This window comes from Periplaneta americana, chromosome 9, assembly GCF_040183065.1.
Source record: "Periplaneta americana isolate PAMFEO1 chromosome 9, P.americana_PAMFEO1_priV1, whole genome shotgun sequence".
In the NCBI taxonomy this organism is placed as follows: domain Eukaryota; kingdom Metazoa; phylum Arthropoda; class Insecta; order Blattodea; family Blattidae; genus Periplaneta; species Periplaneta americana.
In genome coordinates, this window is record NC_091125.1 from 8,627,381 (window position 1) to 8,641,317 (window position 13,937).

Consider the following 13,937-nt stretch of genomic DNA (forward strand, 5'->3'; position numbering starts at 1 on the left):
TTAGAGAAAGGTTTACTGCCTGTTGACTCTAATGCACTGCTCGTCTAGCTCCACAACATCCCTCTAATTATGCGCCTACCATGACAATTCAGAAGGCACTGCTAGGATCAGGGATGCAAAATCGTTTTGAAATTCTAATCACTTGCTTGTCATATGCTGTGTTATATTTAGTATAATTTTCACATGCCTATCTACGTTCCTTCGTGGTGTTGCGCTTGTTACAGACAGTAGTGTAATAACATTTTATATTTGTCTTCAATGTTTCTAGCCTTGATTTTGTATAAAACATTAATTAGGTCAGTAATATTATAGGTATACTTATCCTGCTTGGGGACATGCACCTATTACAGTCCTTACAGTCCTTTAAGATTCATTACAGGACTGCCTAGAGTAACACCTGTTAGATTGATTCATAAAGAACTCGAAATTTTGACAATTCAAGAGTGTATCTCAAATCAAATGTTCTGCACGTACACCAAGTCGTATAGAGCAACAACCCACTGATTTCTTCCCTGGGTAACTACAACCCTGCTTTAGATAAGCACAAAAGTCTTAAGTGCGTACCCCACCCTCTAGCTTGGAACGACAACTTACTGTACAAGACGAATATCAACTTGAACACCAAACAACCACATGACTCTACAGACAGACAAGAGTCTACTAATGCACTAATAATGTTATTTCTCTGTTTGAGGGTCATCACGTTATTGTATTTTCTTGTAAATTATTTTTATGTATTTTTAATGTAGGCCTATCTGTATTTTCAATAGTGATTAAAAGACAACCTCCCACCTCAACATATACAGACACCACTGAAGCCAATTGGCTTGTCGTCAGCATGACAACTCATCCTGCTCAAGGTTTTTCCGTGGTTTCCCTTGAGTAATAAGACAAATGTCGGGATGAGCCCTAAAAGAAATGGGCTACAGACCACTTCCCTTCCCCCACTCTTTCTCTTCTACTATCACAAAGAACTTGCTAATTTATTAGGTAATCCTATAATATAATAGGGGAAAATAAAATATATGCTGTAAGTTCACAGGGCTAACGACTTCGAGGTGGGTACCTGGTTCTAATGAAGTACATTTATAGCAATATAAAACATGGGAGCATGAGATAGTTACTCTGCCTGCCATAATAAATTCACTTCAATTAAATTCCCCAATGTAAAAAAGAAAGTCTATGTTTCTGTTAGTACGATATGTTTTCTAAACTTATATTTTGCATGAATAATATTCTTACTCCAAAGTAGCGAGCTTCTTGATCATGACACTCATCCCCCTATAATCTATAATCAAGCAATTTATAATTTTTTTCTTTTTTTTTGTCACCTTCTTTTTACCGAGTTACAACCAATGCTGCGTAGAGGAGAATATATTCTTGGAACCATGTATAATGCGTACTTCTGCTACAAGCTACTCTACATATCACAAAGATACCGCGGAGACAACACAGAACAATACCAGCAGACAATAGAACTCTAAAAGTTTTCCACTTCCTTAGTTGTGGTATCCTATATGGCTATCCTGTAGGGCTAGGCTATACGTAATTCATACCTATCCTCCTTGAAAATGTACGTAGGCTAACACATTCATGTTACATGTTGTAGTGTATATATTGACTTAATGTATCCATTTCACATATTAATGCATGTCTTTATGAATATGTGAAATGTTCTATACAGACCTATTGCATAAACTAGAAGATCGTAGAGATAAAGGCTTAAAAATAATGAAAGTGTAATACTATACATCTACATTATTTAAGTAGCATGAAGCACTGCTTCAGTCTTCTTGTTCAAGGAACGAGAAGACGTTTTACAATTTTTTACTCATGATGAAATATGCGAATGTGAAGTGAGAATTATAATTGACTGCTATCCTAGCTATATACGAATGAGAAATGGTCATGATAGAAATTAGCTCATATCCGTCGAAATGAGTCGGTCTGAGTGGCGCAGGTGGTCGAGTGTTGGCCTTTTTGGCCGAAGTTTCGGGTTCGATCCCGGCAAAGGTCGATAGCCTTTAAGTGTGCTTAATCGCTACAGACTCACGTCAGTACATTTACTAGTATGTAAAAGCACTCCTGCGAGACAAAATTCCGATAATTTCGACACACCGGCGACACTGATACAACCTCGGCAGTTGCGAGCTTTGTTAAATGAGCTATAATTTTTCATCGAAATTAAGAGCCCTGTCGGATCCATAGAAGAAAAATTACTTACAGGTCGGAACCACATTTTAGCATCTTTACTTGGTTACCTGTATGATTTAACTAGAGAGAAATGCAAACCCACTCACACAATTGACGGGGTGCACGGAAAAAGGGGACATTTTTTGAAAATCGTATTTATCAGTAAATTGCAATAGAACCAACTTAAATCTAACCGTTTCTATTTGTCTTAAGGTTTGCCATTTAATTATTACATTATTATGCATGTCCAAATGTTCTGTAAATATTTTATATGTTGAAGGAATTAGATGTGTGAAAATATATGAGATAAATATGTAAATTTGACATTAAATATTTCCCTTCTTTCTTGAAATGAAAAAAAAAAATTGTTAAAATGTCCTCACATTAATGGTTTCTTCTGTATTAATCAAACAATAATATTTACTTTTAACGAAATTATATGAATAAGTAGTTCATGGTTTTATTCAATATTGTTTAAAAATATTCTTTGTACACTGATAAGTTCACATTGCAAACACATGTTCTTCTTTTTTACTGTCAGTCACTCTTCTTTACGGTTTAGATGGTGGCCTACATTGTCTTGGGCATTTTCATCTGTAGTTCACTAAAAGTAAAGTCAGTGCTGTATTTATCATGTCTGTGTAGGCAGAGACATTCATCACATCCATATTGAAGCGGTAGAAACCTTAGGACTGCAGTCAAAAAGTGTTAAGAAAAAATTAAAGTACTTCTGTGTAAAACAGGCAATTTTTCTGTGTAACATGAAGTGAACTGTAACTCAGGAAAGAATTAATATTTTTCATTTCTCCATCATAATTACATCGTCGTCGTCATCATCATCATCATCATCATCATCATCATCATCATCATCATCATCATCATCATCACCACCACCACCATCATCATCATCATCATCATCATCTTCATCATCTCCGTTCCTTTCCTGGGTTTCGGACTTACTGCGGACCGCCACCGAACTTGGACCATGTGGATGTGGTCAATCGATGTTAGTCGTAGCGCTACGCACCGTGGGCTCTCCATTGGCCTCATGGGGGACTCGTGGAACCGGGATTGAGGGGAAGCGGTGAGGACTACACGGAAAGATAAAGGGATCATGTAGGCTGCATGGGAGTTCAGAGGCGGAGCACTCGGAGATCTGTACCACAGGGGGATTTGTAGCGCGGGGGGCCTTAGGATATGCACACCATTTCATCCCGGGTAGTACAATGTGCCAATCCTAGCGACCTGCGTGCAAGGACAGTCCCAGTCCGTGTCCTTCACTCAAGGGGGAATAATAGATATACTGTATAGTGTCGATGGAATAATTGCTGATATTTCGATGATATTTCGCGAGATCAGGTGCAGGATTTGCAATAAATTACTTTACATTCGCCTATGGTTGGAAAAACCTCAGAAAAATCGAACCAGGTTATCAGGAGAAGCTCCGGATTCATTGAAATAGCAAAAGTCGTATACTTTTGTGTTTCTTTTTGAGCCACTCTCTTAGATTCGCATTACATGTTACTCTATACGTGTCTGGCGAAACCCAACCAAAGTAGAAATAAGAAGCCTTTTACATCGTCTGCAATTGATAGGCGTTGTGGTTTCAAGGTATATTGACCACAAATATAAAAAGTATGTACAGAATTTTTATTTGAACAACGTTTGACATCCATTATTACGCTGTGACCTTCCAGAACAAATACTAACTGCTCATTGTATAAAATTGAATTATGTTCTATGTTTTATTTCATGTCGTAAAGTGTTTTCTGCAATCTAACATTTATTATACTCCAGTTCAATGTTTTTTCTTTTTGTAGAGGGTGATATTGCAACCTAAGAGACATCGTACTCCACCACCACCACCACCACCACCACCACCACCACCACCAATAACTACAGAATAATAATAATAATAATAATAATAATAATAATAATAATAATAATAATAATAATGAAAACAATTGTCCTTAACATGTTTCAAAAATGAATGACAACAAAATCCCAAAATTAATATTGAATTATAGAGCAAGAGGGAGACGACTAGGAAGATGTTAGAAAACTACTGGTTGAGGCCGAAATGGGTCTACAATAAAGTATACTTCATGAATGGAAATAATGATGATGATTATGAAGATGATAGTTTTCGTTCACAAATATAGACACATGCGGTGTATTTCATCTTAAAATTAATTTCATTTCTTCAGTGCTCTTCTAACAATTCTTTACTACAACTTTAAGTTTGTAATTAAAACTCTTTTTTTTTTTATGACTCGGCGGTTTTGTTAATGGACGTCTGAATTAGTAAGACCAGCTGAAGGACATCTTGAATACTTGCTGCTAATATTATACGCCATGAATTACGGGATGTACTGTGTAGCGTTTTGGCTCATCTTTCCGAAAGGAAGAATTTAAATAATACCATACGAAGAGAACGCGGTCAACATGTGCCTCCTAATCCAAAGTCGCTTGCAGATTTGAAAGAAATTCCCGATCGCTTTGAAAAAACTCTCATGTTCGACAAGGTCCTTGTTTATGATTCCAGAGAAGACTTAAACTATGGAGAAGAGGGAGTTAGAGTTGTCACATTTACAACACGCAGAATTCTTCTGCTTCTAACAAGAAGTGTCAATTGGTTTTTGGATGAAACTTTTAAGGTATACCCAGCAATAATCACCCAGATTTTCACTGTCAAGAGAATTGTGAAAAAAACCGGCCAAGATCCTGAATATGATGTGGAAGTTCTAGGTCCAGGAATGCCATAAATTATGTTCATGTGGCAAAGCACAAGGGTAATAAGTTTGGTAGAAAGTTGACCTAGGAGATGACCATGTTGTGAGCAGTAGCTTTAAGGAAGCCCATGGTGCAGCTTTCAACATGGTATGTTCCATACTGCAGGGTGACGCTTCGCACTAGTTTTGTACGGTGACCCATTTCTTCGACGTTGTCTTCACTGCTATGCCGAGGCTACAATTTTAAAGACTGGTCTTCGTGTCCGTCAGCTCCTTCTGAAGCTCATCAGAGCAGAGTTCATGTCTGTGTGGTCTTTACGACGACCACCCGAAGTCTATTGCACTACCCTTCGTTAATATTGATAGTTCTATGCAGTCCTTGCAGTGTTACTCCATACTGGTTCCAAGTTTGTATCTCGTAACTCGTCGTCTACCGTGAGCCGGCCTATCAGATATATAGTACAGTACGCTTATTTAGTCCTGACAGTCGCCGGAGATGTGCGCGTGGGACAGGCGAGTCCATTTAGTTACGCCAAGGAGTTTTGGTTTATTCACTCGCTTGCCTTTACCGACTGCTCGCCCTTATCTCTACTCCGGAACTCTCCCCACTCCTCCGATTACTTCCCCTCTTTCGCGTCGCTGAGCTGTCAGGACTAAATAATCGGTCTGTATTGCTCGAAGTAGTCCATTAAGCTTAGCAGCTTATCAAGCATTCATCCTGGAGGTCATCACGTTGAAAGACAAAGCAAGTGCCATTATGGGTTTGTATTTCAGCTGACGGTATTGAGGATTATAAGCTCTTCGTTACGTCACGCTTTTCCTTTCTTATTCTTTTTTCCCTTACCTTAATTTGTATTTATCTTACATTCCTATTCCTATTATTTATTTAAGTTCTTTTCGTTTAATTATATATATTCCGCATTTTCCCCCGTTGTTCGCTCTAATATCTTACCCGCAGGTTAGCAGGTAAAATCTCCGATAAGTTGCGCCTGACATTTTTCTCTTTGATTTCGTATCTCATTAAATTTGTACTCTGTCTTGAGGGTAGGGTGTTGATTGGCTAAAAATTTAAACCTTTTCCGTTTTCTTTTGTAACCCCTTACGAAGGGTTGAGAGAGGAGAGTTGTAGTCTGACTGAGGGAGGCGAGAGTCAGAGTCGTGCAGATCGGCCCAAGCATCGCACGGAACTAGCCCGTGACGTCACCCTGCACCACCGCACGGGTCGCGGCGGGCTGCTTGTGGAGCGGTTTAGTGCGATGGACTTGTTTGTATCAAAGCATGAGCCCAAGCTTCCGCTTCTATCAATTACTTATGAATTGAGTTGGCGCGGGTTTGTGCTTGTGTGTGCGGTTCGATCAACGATCAGCTACTGTTTCAAACGTTTTCGTTTTTGATTTCTGTTTTTCAAGATGAGTCCAAATAATGGTGCATCGCAAAGAAATACAGTCTCTGTGAGGCTGCTATTACACTATCAAAATTCTTTGACAAAGAATATAATGATAAAATGATATAATCAAAGATCTTTGATGAAAGATAGGATTTGGAGTATATAACACTACATAAAATCTTTTAAAACACGCGTTCCGTGGATTAGTTGATACTAATATTTACGCGTTAAGTTTATAAAATCATGAATAAAGAACAGTATTATGCTTGTTTAGCTGCAATTAGTTCAATTAGGCTATTACAATATGCATGTTACTGAGAAAGAAACGCCTTTGGATTAAACTCCTGATCACAATACAAATATGTGGTCAGGGGTTAAACCATGGATTGCAAGACGTGATAAGAGAGGTATACATCAGAACTTATTGAAAGAGCTACAATGAGAGGAATTGAAAAGTTAAACAAATTATTATAAAATATTATTTACTTACAAATGGCATTTAACGAACCCGCAGATTTATTGCCGCCCTACATAACCCCACCATCGGTCCCTATCCTGTGCAAGATTAATCCACTCTCTATCATCATAGCCCACCTTCCACAAATCATTTTAATATTATCCTCCCATCTACGTCTCGGCCTCCCCAAAGCTCTTTTTCTATCCGGCCTCCCAACTAACACTCTATATGCATTTCTGGATTCGCCCAAATAATATTAATATTATATTATAAAAATTATTTATTTACATTTCATTTCCTTCATACTCCGATATCAGAATTTTTGTGGTAGCAACAGTCTAGCTATATTTGCGTTCCGCCATATTTGTTTCAAAATATAGAAATCTTTTATCAAAGATAACAAGCTGCACTTACATTTAATAAAAGATCTTTTATCAAAGGAACTTTTACAAAAGAAAACCCATTACACTGTCATATATTGTATAAGAAGATTTTTGAAAAAAAACTTTGATAGTGTATAGCAGCCCGGAAAAACTCCATCATAGACACCGGCCGTAAAAGCATACTTTCTAAAATACAATCTCTCTAGAGAAAAAGTAGTGAAGAAAAAAATCGCTGCTAGAAAGTTTAAAAATACGGAGTCGGATGAAAATTTAAAAAAATTACCATAGGGACAATTTTTAAATCTGTGTTCGACAGCAGTGGAAAATATTTTGATTTTGTATTGTGTCCTGTATGCTCATGCCACACGCCAAGCGAAAGCACAACTAATGCGCGCAAGCAGGAAAACAGTAGAATGCAATCAACTGGTGGGATGACGTCACCGCACTGAGCAGTGCCGTGGACTAAGTTGGGCTACGAAACCCAGCGTAATGGGCTATGAAGCGGCCGCGTCAAGCAGTGTTGGTCTTGGGTGGGCTGGGCTGCTTACGCATTAGGACTGAGAGTGCTGAGCGGGGGCCAGTCTGCACGACTCTGGCGAGAGTTATACTTGGGACGGGCAAGAGAGAAGCGGTTCGAGACAGCAGTCATTGTTTGGCTGAGAGCAGTTAACTTGGTGCAGCAAGAATATCGAATGCTTTACTTCGATCGGGGACAACGCGAGGACTTTTCGTATGTGGATAATCATCGAGACAAATAGGGATTTTGTCTCGGCTACGGAATTATTGCAGCGAGTGATGGCTGCTAACCACTACATATTCGAGCCTCGAAGGAACCAGCCACGTACGAGTGGTTGTTTCGTGGCAACTCTACGACGTTTCCAGGATGTTCAGAGTATCTGGACTTTTATGTGTGTAGATGACTAGGGAAATTCAGCTACTTACTTACTGACTTTTAAGGAACCCGGAGATTCATTGCCGCCCTCACATAAGCCCGCCATGGTCCCTATTCTGAGTAAGATTAATCAGGGAAATTCAGCTACATTCATTGTTAGTGAATGATAAGTTTGAGGACTTTTGTGATTCAGAAGGAGTTAGTGATGATCATTGATTTTTCTATTAATATCATATGTCATGTTTTTCATAGTATACTCAGTATTACCATGCATTTAAGGCTGGAGAGTCTCACTCATATGTATCATTTATGTAGGTTTTCGTTCACAAGGAATGTGGTTGCTAATATTGATTTTCTCCTAAATTGTTTGCAAGTTTAGTAATTGTTAATATTGGTTCATCATTATAAAATATTATCAATATTTTACGGGACGTCACAAAACTCTACTCTGAATTTTTCTCAACACAGACTGCGACAAGTGGAAAAAGCAGCAACATCTAGAAAGACTCTCATACTCACATTGATTATGGTCTTCTCAAACTCACTCATAATTTTTGCGAACGTGTAATCTTGGAATCCGAAATCACAAGAAACTGATACCACTGCTCGGAGAACGGCCTCATATTATGCTTCCTTTGTAGAGACATTAAATGAACAAGAAACGTACAGGTAGGCCTGTAGATTTGAATTTAGATACAAATATTGTCATTTTGCGAATGCAGTACAAACTAATCTTATAGCAAACATTTTCGGAATAAAATATAGGCCTATATTTTTTGGGAATTCGGAAATAATGGCATTCGAGAGAAATATTAGGGATTCCAGATTCGGGGATTCTATTTTCTGGAGAAAACCTTTCGGGAGAAGGCATTCGGGAATATGGATTCAGGAAATTGACCGGGAATCGTGCTGGCAAAATATTTTTTGCGAAACGAAGATATCAATTCCTCTATGAACAGTTACATCTACATTTTCACCATATGCAACAGAAAATGTGCTCTGGCACAGAGTATATATACAAATTTCGTTCCAGTCTGGTACTGATGGTTTCAAAATGCAATACAAACCTTGAAAGTGCTCGGTAAATTCACACTTTCGCTTCTGTATCGTAATTTCCAAGAAGAGAGGCGAGATTCTCAATGGCTTTGGCATTCAGAATTGTGAACGTGTGAGTATGAATATCCCAATTAATTATTCAATTTGAAAATGAAATTTCCTAGAACACAAAATACTATTCTTTATAGGCCCACAATCATAAAGTAAAAATATTATAAGCCAAAATACTGGGCACTTACCTGCCCCAGTGGCCTCTTGTGGGGACATGGACGCCTCTGCTGAATATAGATGGTCCCGGATAATTCGGGATGAGGCTTATTGTTCTACTGTATGCACACCCCACACAACTCTATAGTGTCGAACAATCTCTACTTGCAAAGTCAGGACCAGCAGACACATCTATTTTCGGGTAAGGAAGCCTTATCATTTAAGGAAAAATATAGACTAATAATAATGATTCGTGGCGATGCAGTCCTTTAAGGGCCCAGACCGACTAGCCGGCTGCTGGCCTCACGTCCACATACCGAAGCAGAGATAAACGATAATTTAACCAGAATGGAGGTATCCTGTGATTTGCACAAGATAATCACCCAAGCCGTTATAGCTGGTTTTCGTAACTGGATTTCGCTACCTATCCTAGCTCCCCAATTGGATCACGAGGATGGGTGGGCACCGATGCTAAATGCTGGCGGAAATTGAATGAGAAAATTCTTCCCCAATGCAATGACGACTGTAACCAGCTCGCATTCCGTAACGCGAGTCCTAGGCAGGATGCCTTAGACCACAACTCCACGGCGTGACACCATGTTCTCATTCAATGATCTGATATATTCAACTCGTACAAATTAAATTTTCTTCGTATTAATTAAAGGATTTTAATCACACACACACTCATATATATATATATATATATATATAACTTTCACCAACTTATAAAAGCCTCCAGAAACTTAACATCAATATAATAATATTTCAATGTTTTTTTTTTTTTAATTTGATCTAATTACCTTTAATCTCAGAGCCCTAATGCAGTCTCACAGATTCACAAATGATCTTTCTTCGCAGTAAAAGCTTTAAGAGCAAGAAGTGGTTGTTATGTTTTATCTGGGGATTTCTCACGTGATTTATCTGATGTAATTCCAATTTTCTCGGAGAAAGCAAAGCTAAGTACTTCCAAACTCCGTGTTTGAACACACTAGAATGTTAGAAAGAGGTAACTCCAACCTGTTAAGTACTTTCAAAAGTCCGTGTTTGAACATACCACAATGTTAGAAAGAGATAACTCGCACCTGTTAAGTACTTTCAAAAGTTCGTGCTTGAGCACACTAGGTTGTTAGAAAGAGATAACTCGAACCTGTTAAGTACTTTCAAAAGTTCGTGCTTGAGCACACTAGAATGTTAGAAAGAGATAACTCGCACCTGTTAAGTACTTTCAAAAGTTCGTGCTTGAGCACACTAGAATGTTAGAAAGAGATAACTCGCACCTGTTAAGTACTTTCAAAAGTTCGTGCTTGAGCACACTAGGTTGTTAGAAAGAGATAACTCGAACCTGTTAAGTACTTTCAAAAGTTCGTGCTTGAGCACACTAGAATATTAGAAAGAGATAACTCGCACCTGTTAAGTACTTTCAAAAGTTCGTGCTTGAGGACACTAGAATGCTAGAAAGAGATAACTCGCGCCTGTTAAGTACTTTCAAAAGTTCGTGCTTGAGCACATTAGAATGTTAGAAAGAGATAACTCGCACCTGTTAAGTACTTTCAAAAGTTCGTGCTTGAGCACACTAGAATGTTAGAAAGAGATAACTCGCACCTGTTAAGTACTTTCAAAAGTTCGTGCTTGAGCACACTAGAATGTTAGAAAGAGATAACTCGCACCTGTTAAGTACTTTCAAAAGTTCGTGCTTGAGCACACTAGAATGTTAGAAAGAGATAACTCGCGCCTGTTAAGTACTTTCAAAAGTTCGTGCTTGAGCACACTAGAATGTTAGAAAGAGATAACTCGCACCTGTTAAGTACTTTCAAAAGTCCGTGTTTGAGCACACTAGAATGTTAGAAAGAGTTAACTAGCACTTGTTACGTATTTTCAAAAGTCCGTGTTTGAGCACACTAGAATGCTAGAAAGAGATTACTCGCACCTGTAACGTACTTTCAAAAGTTCGTGTTTGAACACAGAAGAATGTTAGAAAGAGATAACTCGCACCTGTTGAGTTTGGGGATATCGTAACCCTTGTCAATGTACTCGATGCCCGCCGGCACCGCCATGGTCAGCAGTAGGCGAGGCCGCCCTGTCTTCGCCGATTCTCGGTCAAACTCCGTGCGAAGTTCCTGCAAATAAAGACATTAACTTGTGACAACAATGTTTAAATTAAAAGCAATCGCGATAAACTATTATTTTAATTTTTTTCCACATCGAGAAGGATGACATTCATGGGAAAGCAATTATTATTTTCGCAAATAGTAACTGAAAGTGAGATCCATGAGCGGGTGAGGCACTTTAATAGATTGTTGCAAAACGTGATACAAATATTAAGATATGGTTAATAATGTAGGTATTTTTAAACATTTGTTACTATTTACAGAAACTCAAAATAAAACAAGAAATAACACCTAAAATTCAATAAACAATAAATTACTATATCATCTATGACCTGTAATGGTGGACCTGAGTTCTTGCTGAAAAAGTGAATAAAAGCAATCATTATAAATGCAAATCATATATTTTTTAAGTACTCAAATACCAGTAGTAACATTCCGAGTTATGAGTACAATTTTTTCTTTCGATATAGACCTAATTATTTAAATATTACTTACAATATTTATTTATATTTATAAATAAATATTAAAAGAGGCAATTAAAATCCAGAAGAAGAATAATTATTACTCAAAAAATTGGACATATTTATATTAATAATAGTTAATCTCTATTTGGGGCTAAGCGGGATGAAGTTACAGGAGAATGGAGAAAGTTACACAACGCATAAATGCACGCATTGTATTCTTCACCTGACATAATTAGGAACATTAAATCCAGACGTTTGAGATGTGCGGGGCATGTAGCACGTATGGGCGAATCCATAAATGCACATAGAGTGCTAGTTGGGAGACCGGAGGGGAAAAGAACTTTGGGGAGGCCGAGACTTAGATGGGAGGATATTAAAATGGATTTGAGGGAGGTGGGATATGATGATAGAGACTGGATTAATCTTGTACAGGATAGGGACCGATGGCGGGCTTATGTGAGGGCGGCAATGAACCTTCGGATTCCTTAAAAGCCATTTGTAAGTAAGTAAAGTAAATAGTTAATCTCTTAAAATTAATTAAGGAGTTTTCCTATATATATTTAAAGAATCTTTAATTCTAAATCAACATTAAAAACTGAAAATAAACATTCACTAAAAGCCGATATGTATATAACTTATTAAAAATTTAAATCTCTTATTACATGACTTTTCTTTTATAAATAAGCGTTGCAATATGAAACCAAACAATAAGTTCACTGAAAAAAGGAATGTGACTTCAATGATATTTATTTTCTAATGCCAAAGTAGTTCAAGATTCTAATAAAAATTTAATTTATATAATTTAATTTTAATAACGAAATATGTATAAAATTAGAACAATAAGGAACGATCACTTTAAGAGGAAGCAATTGATTTTAAAGAATTATTATCTGTGGATCTATCTTGTATTCCTAAAACTTCTATTCTTCTCTTCTACCTTGTCACTCTTAATTCTTTCATATAAATATCTCGTTTATAATGAAGTTCATGTTTCTCTATTAAGAATTCCCCGTTTGTTTTAGTTTTTTGTTCTCATTTAAAACATAAATATTTCATTCTTATGTGGAGTGATAATTTATTATTCTTGAAGTTTATGCTCTCTATTGAAACATCTAACTAGTTTACCAACCACTGAATCATTTTTTCTGTATGTGAAAAACTTGAATTCATCTTTCAACAACACATTTATAATTATAGGCTATACATTGTTTTTTCTGCACGTTGTGTTTGTTGCCAGATGTATTCTTCTTACTGTCTTTCTGTTAATCCAGCGGTATCAGACACTCGTATTTGTTGTTTAGTCACCTGTCCGAAGAAGGGTTGGAACCTTCTAAATGACATCAATAAGACACCACTCATGAGGCAACTAAAGCAGGAGATTATGGGGAAGAATGGCCAGTTACTTTCCCTCTCTGATGTCAACTATATAATATGCCACACTGAATCTTACTGTAAAAGTCCTTTTCGTTATGTTACATGTGGTAGGAATCATGACATTGAAACATGCACCAAAGCCAGAGAAACCGCAGCAACTTGTTCCATATTTGGCGGAGATCATCTTGCGAATTATTAGGACTGTCGTGCATCAATACATTCAATACCGTAAAAACTGTGACAAATAAAACTATACAATACACAATAGATAGCCACCAGTAAAGAAGAATACTTACAAACTATCACAGTCAATACCATCATTACCACTCTCTCCACAACACAGTATGTCTGCACAACCTAGTATATTTGACAGCCTTTACATGCTGATATTCCACAAAAAACAAGCATAGATGTAAACAGTTCAGCTCATTCGGGTACTACAAATATTAAAACTGTTTTGATATCCTTCAAGGTTCCAGTCGACACCTGTGGAGTAACGGTCAGCGCGTCTGGCCGCGAAACCAGGTGGCCTGGGTTCGATTCCCGGTCGGGGCAAGTTACCTGGTTGAGGTTTTTCCGGGGTTTTCCTCAACCCAATATGAGCAAAAGCTGGGTAACTTTCTGTGCTAGACCCCGGACTCATTTCACCGATATTATCACCTTCATCTCATTCAGACACTAAAT

The 13,937-nt window shown here is 37.6% G+C and overlaps 1 protein-coding gene across 3 annotated transcripts in view; it reads right to left on the reverse strand.

The window, feature by feature from the left end:
- The window catches only part of Cht6 (Chitinase 6), a 572,389-nt gene that overhangs the window by 184,139 nt on the left and 374,313 nt on the right, over positions 1 to 13,937 (reverse strand). For all 3 annotated transcript variants that reach the window (XM_069834392.1, XM_069834390.1, XM_069834391.1), the window contains exon 5: positions 11,300 to 11,424. In XM_069834392.1, the coding sequence (XP_069690493.1) occupies positions 11,300 to 11,424 (125 nt within the window). The remainder of the gene's footprint in view (positions 1 to 11,299; positions 11,425 to 13,937) is intronic.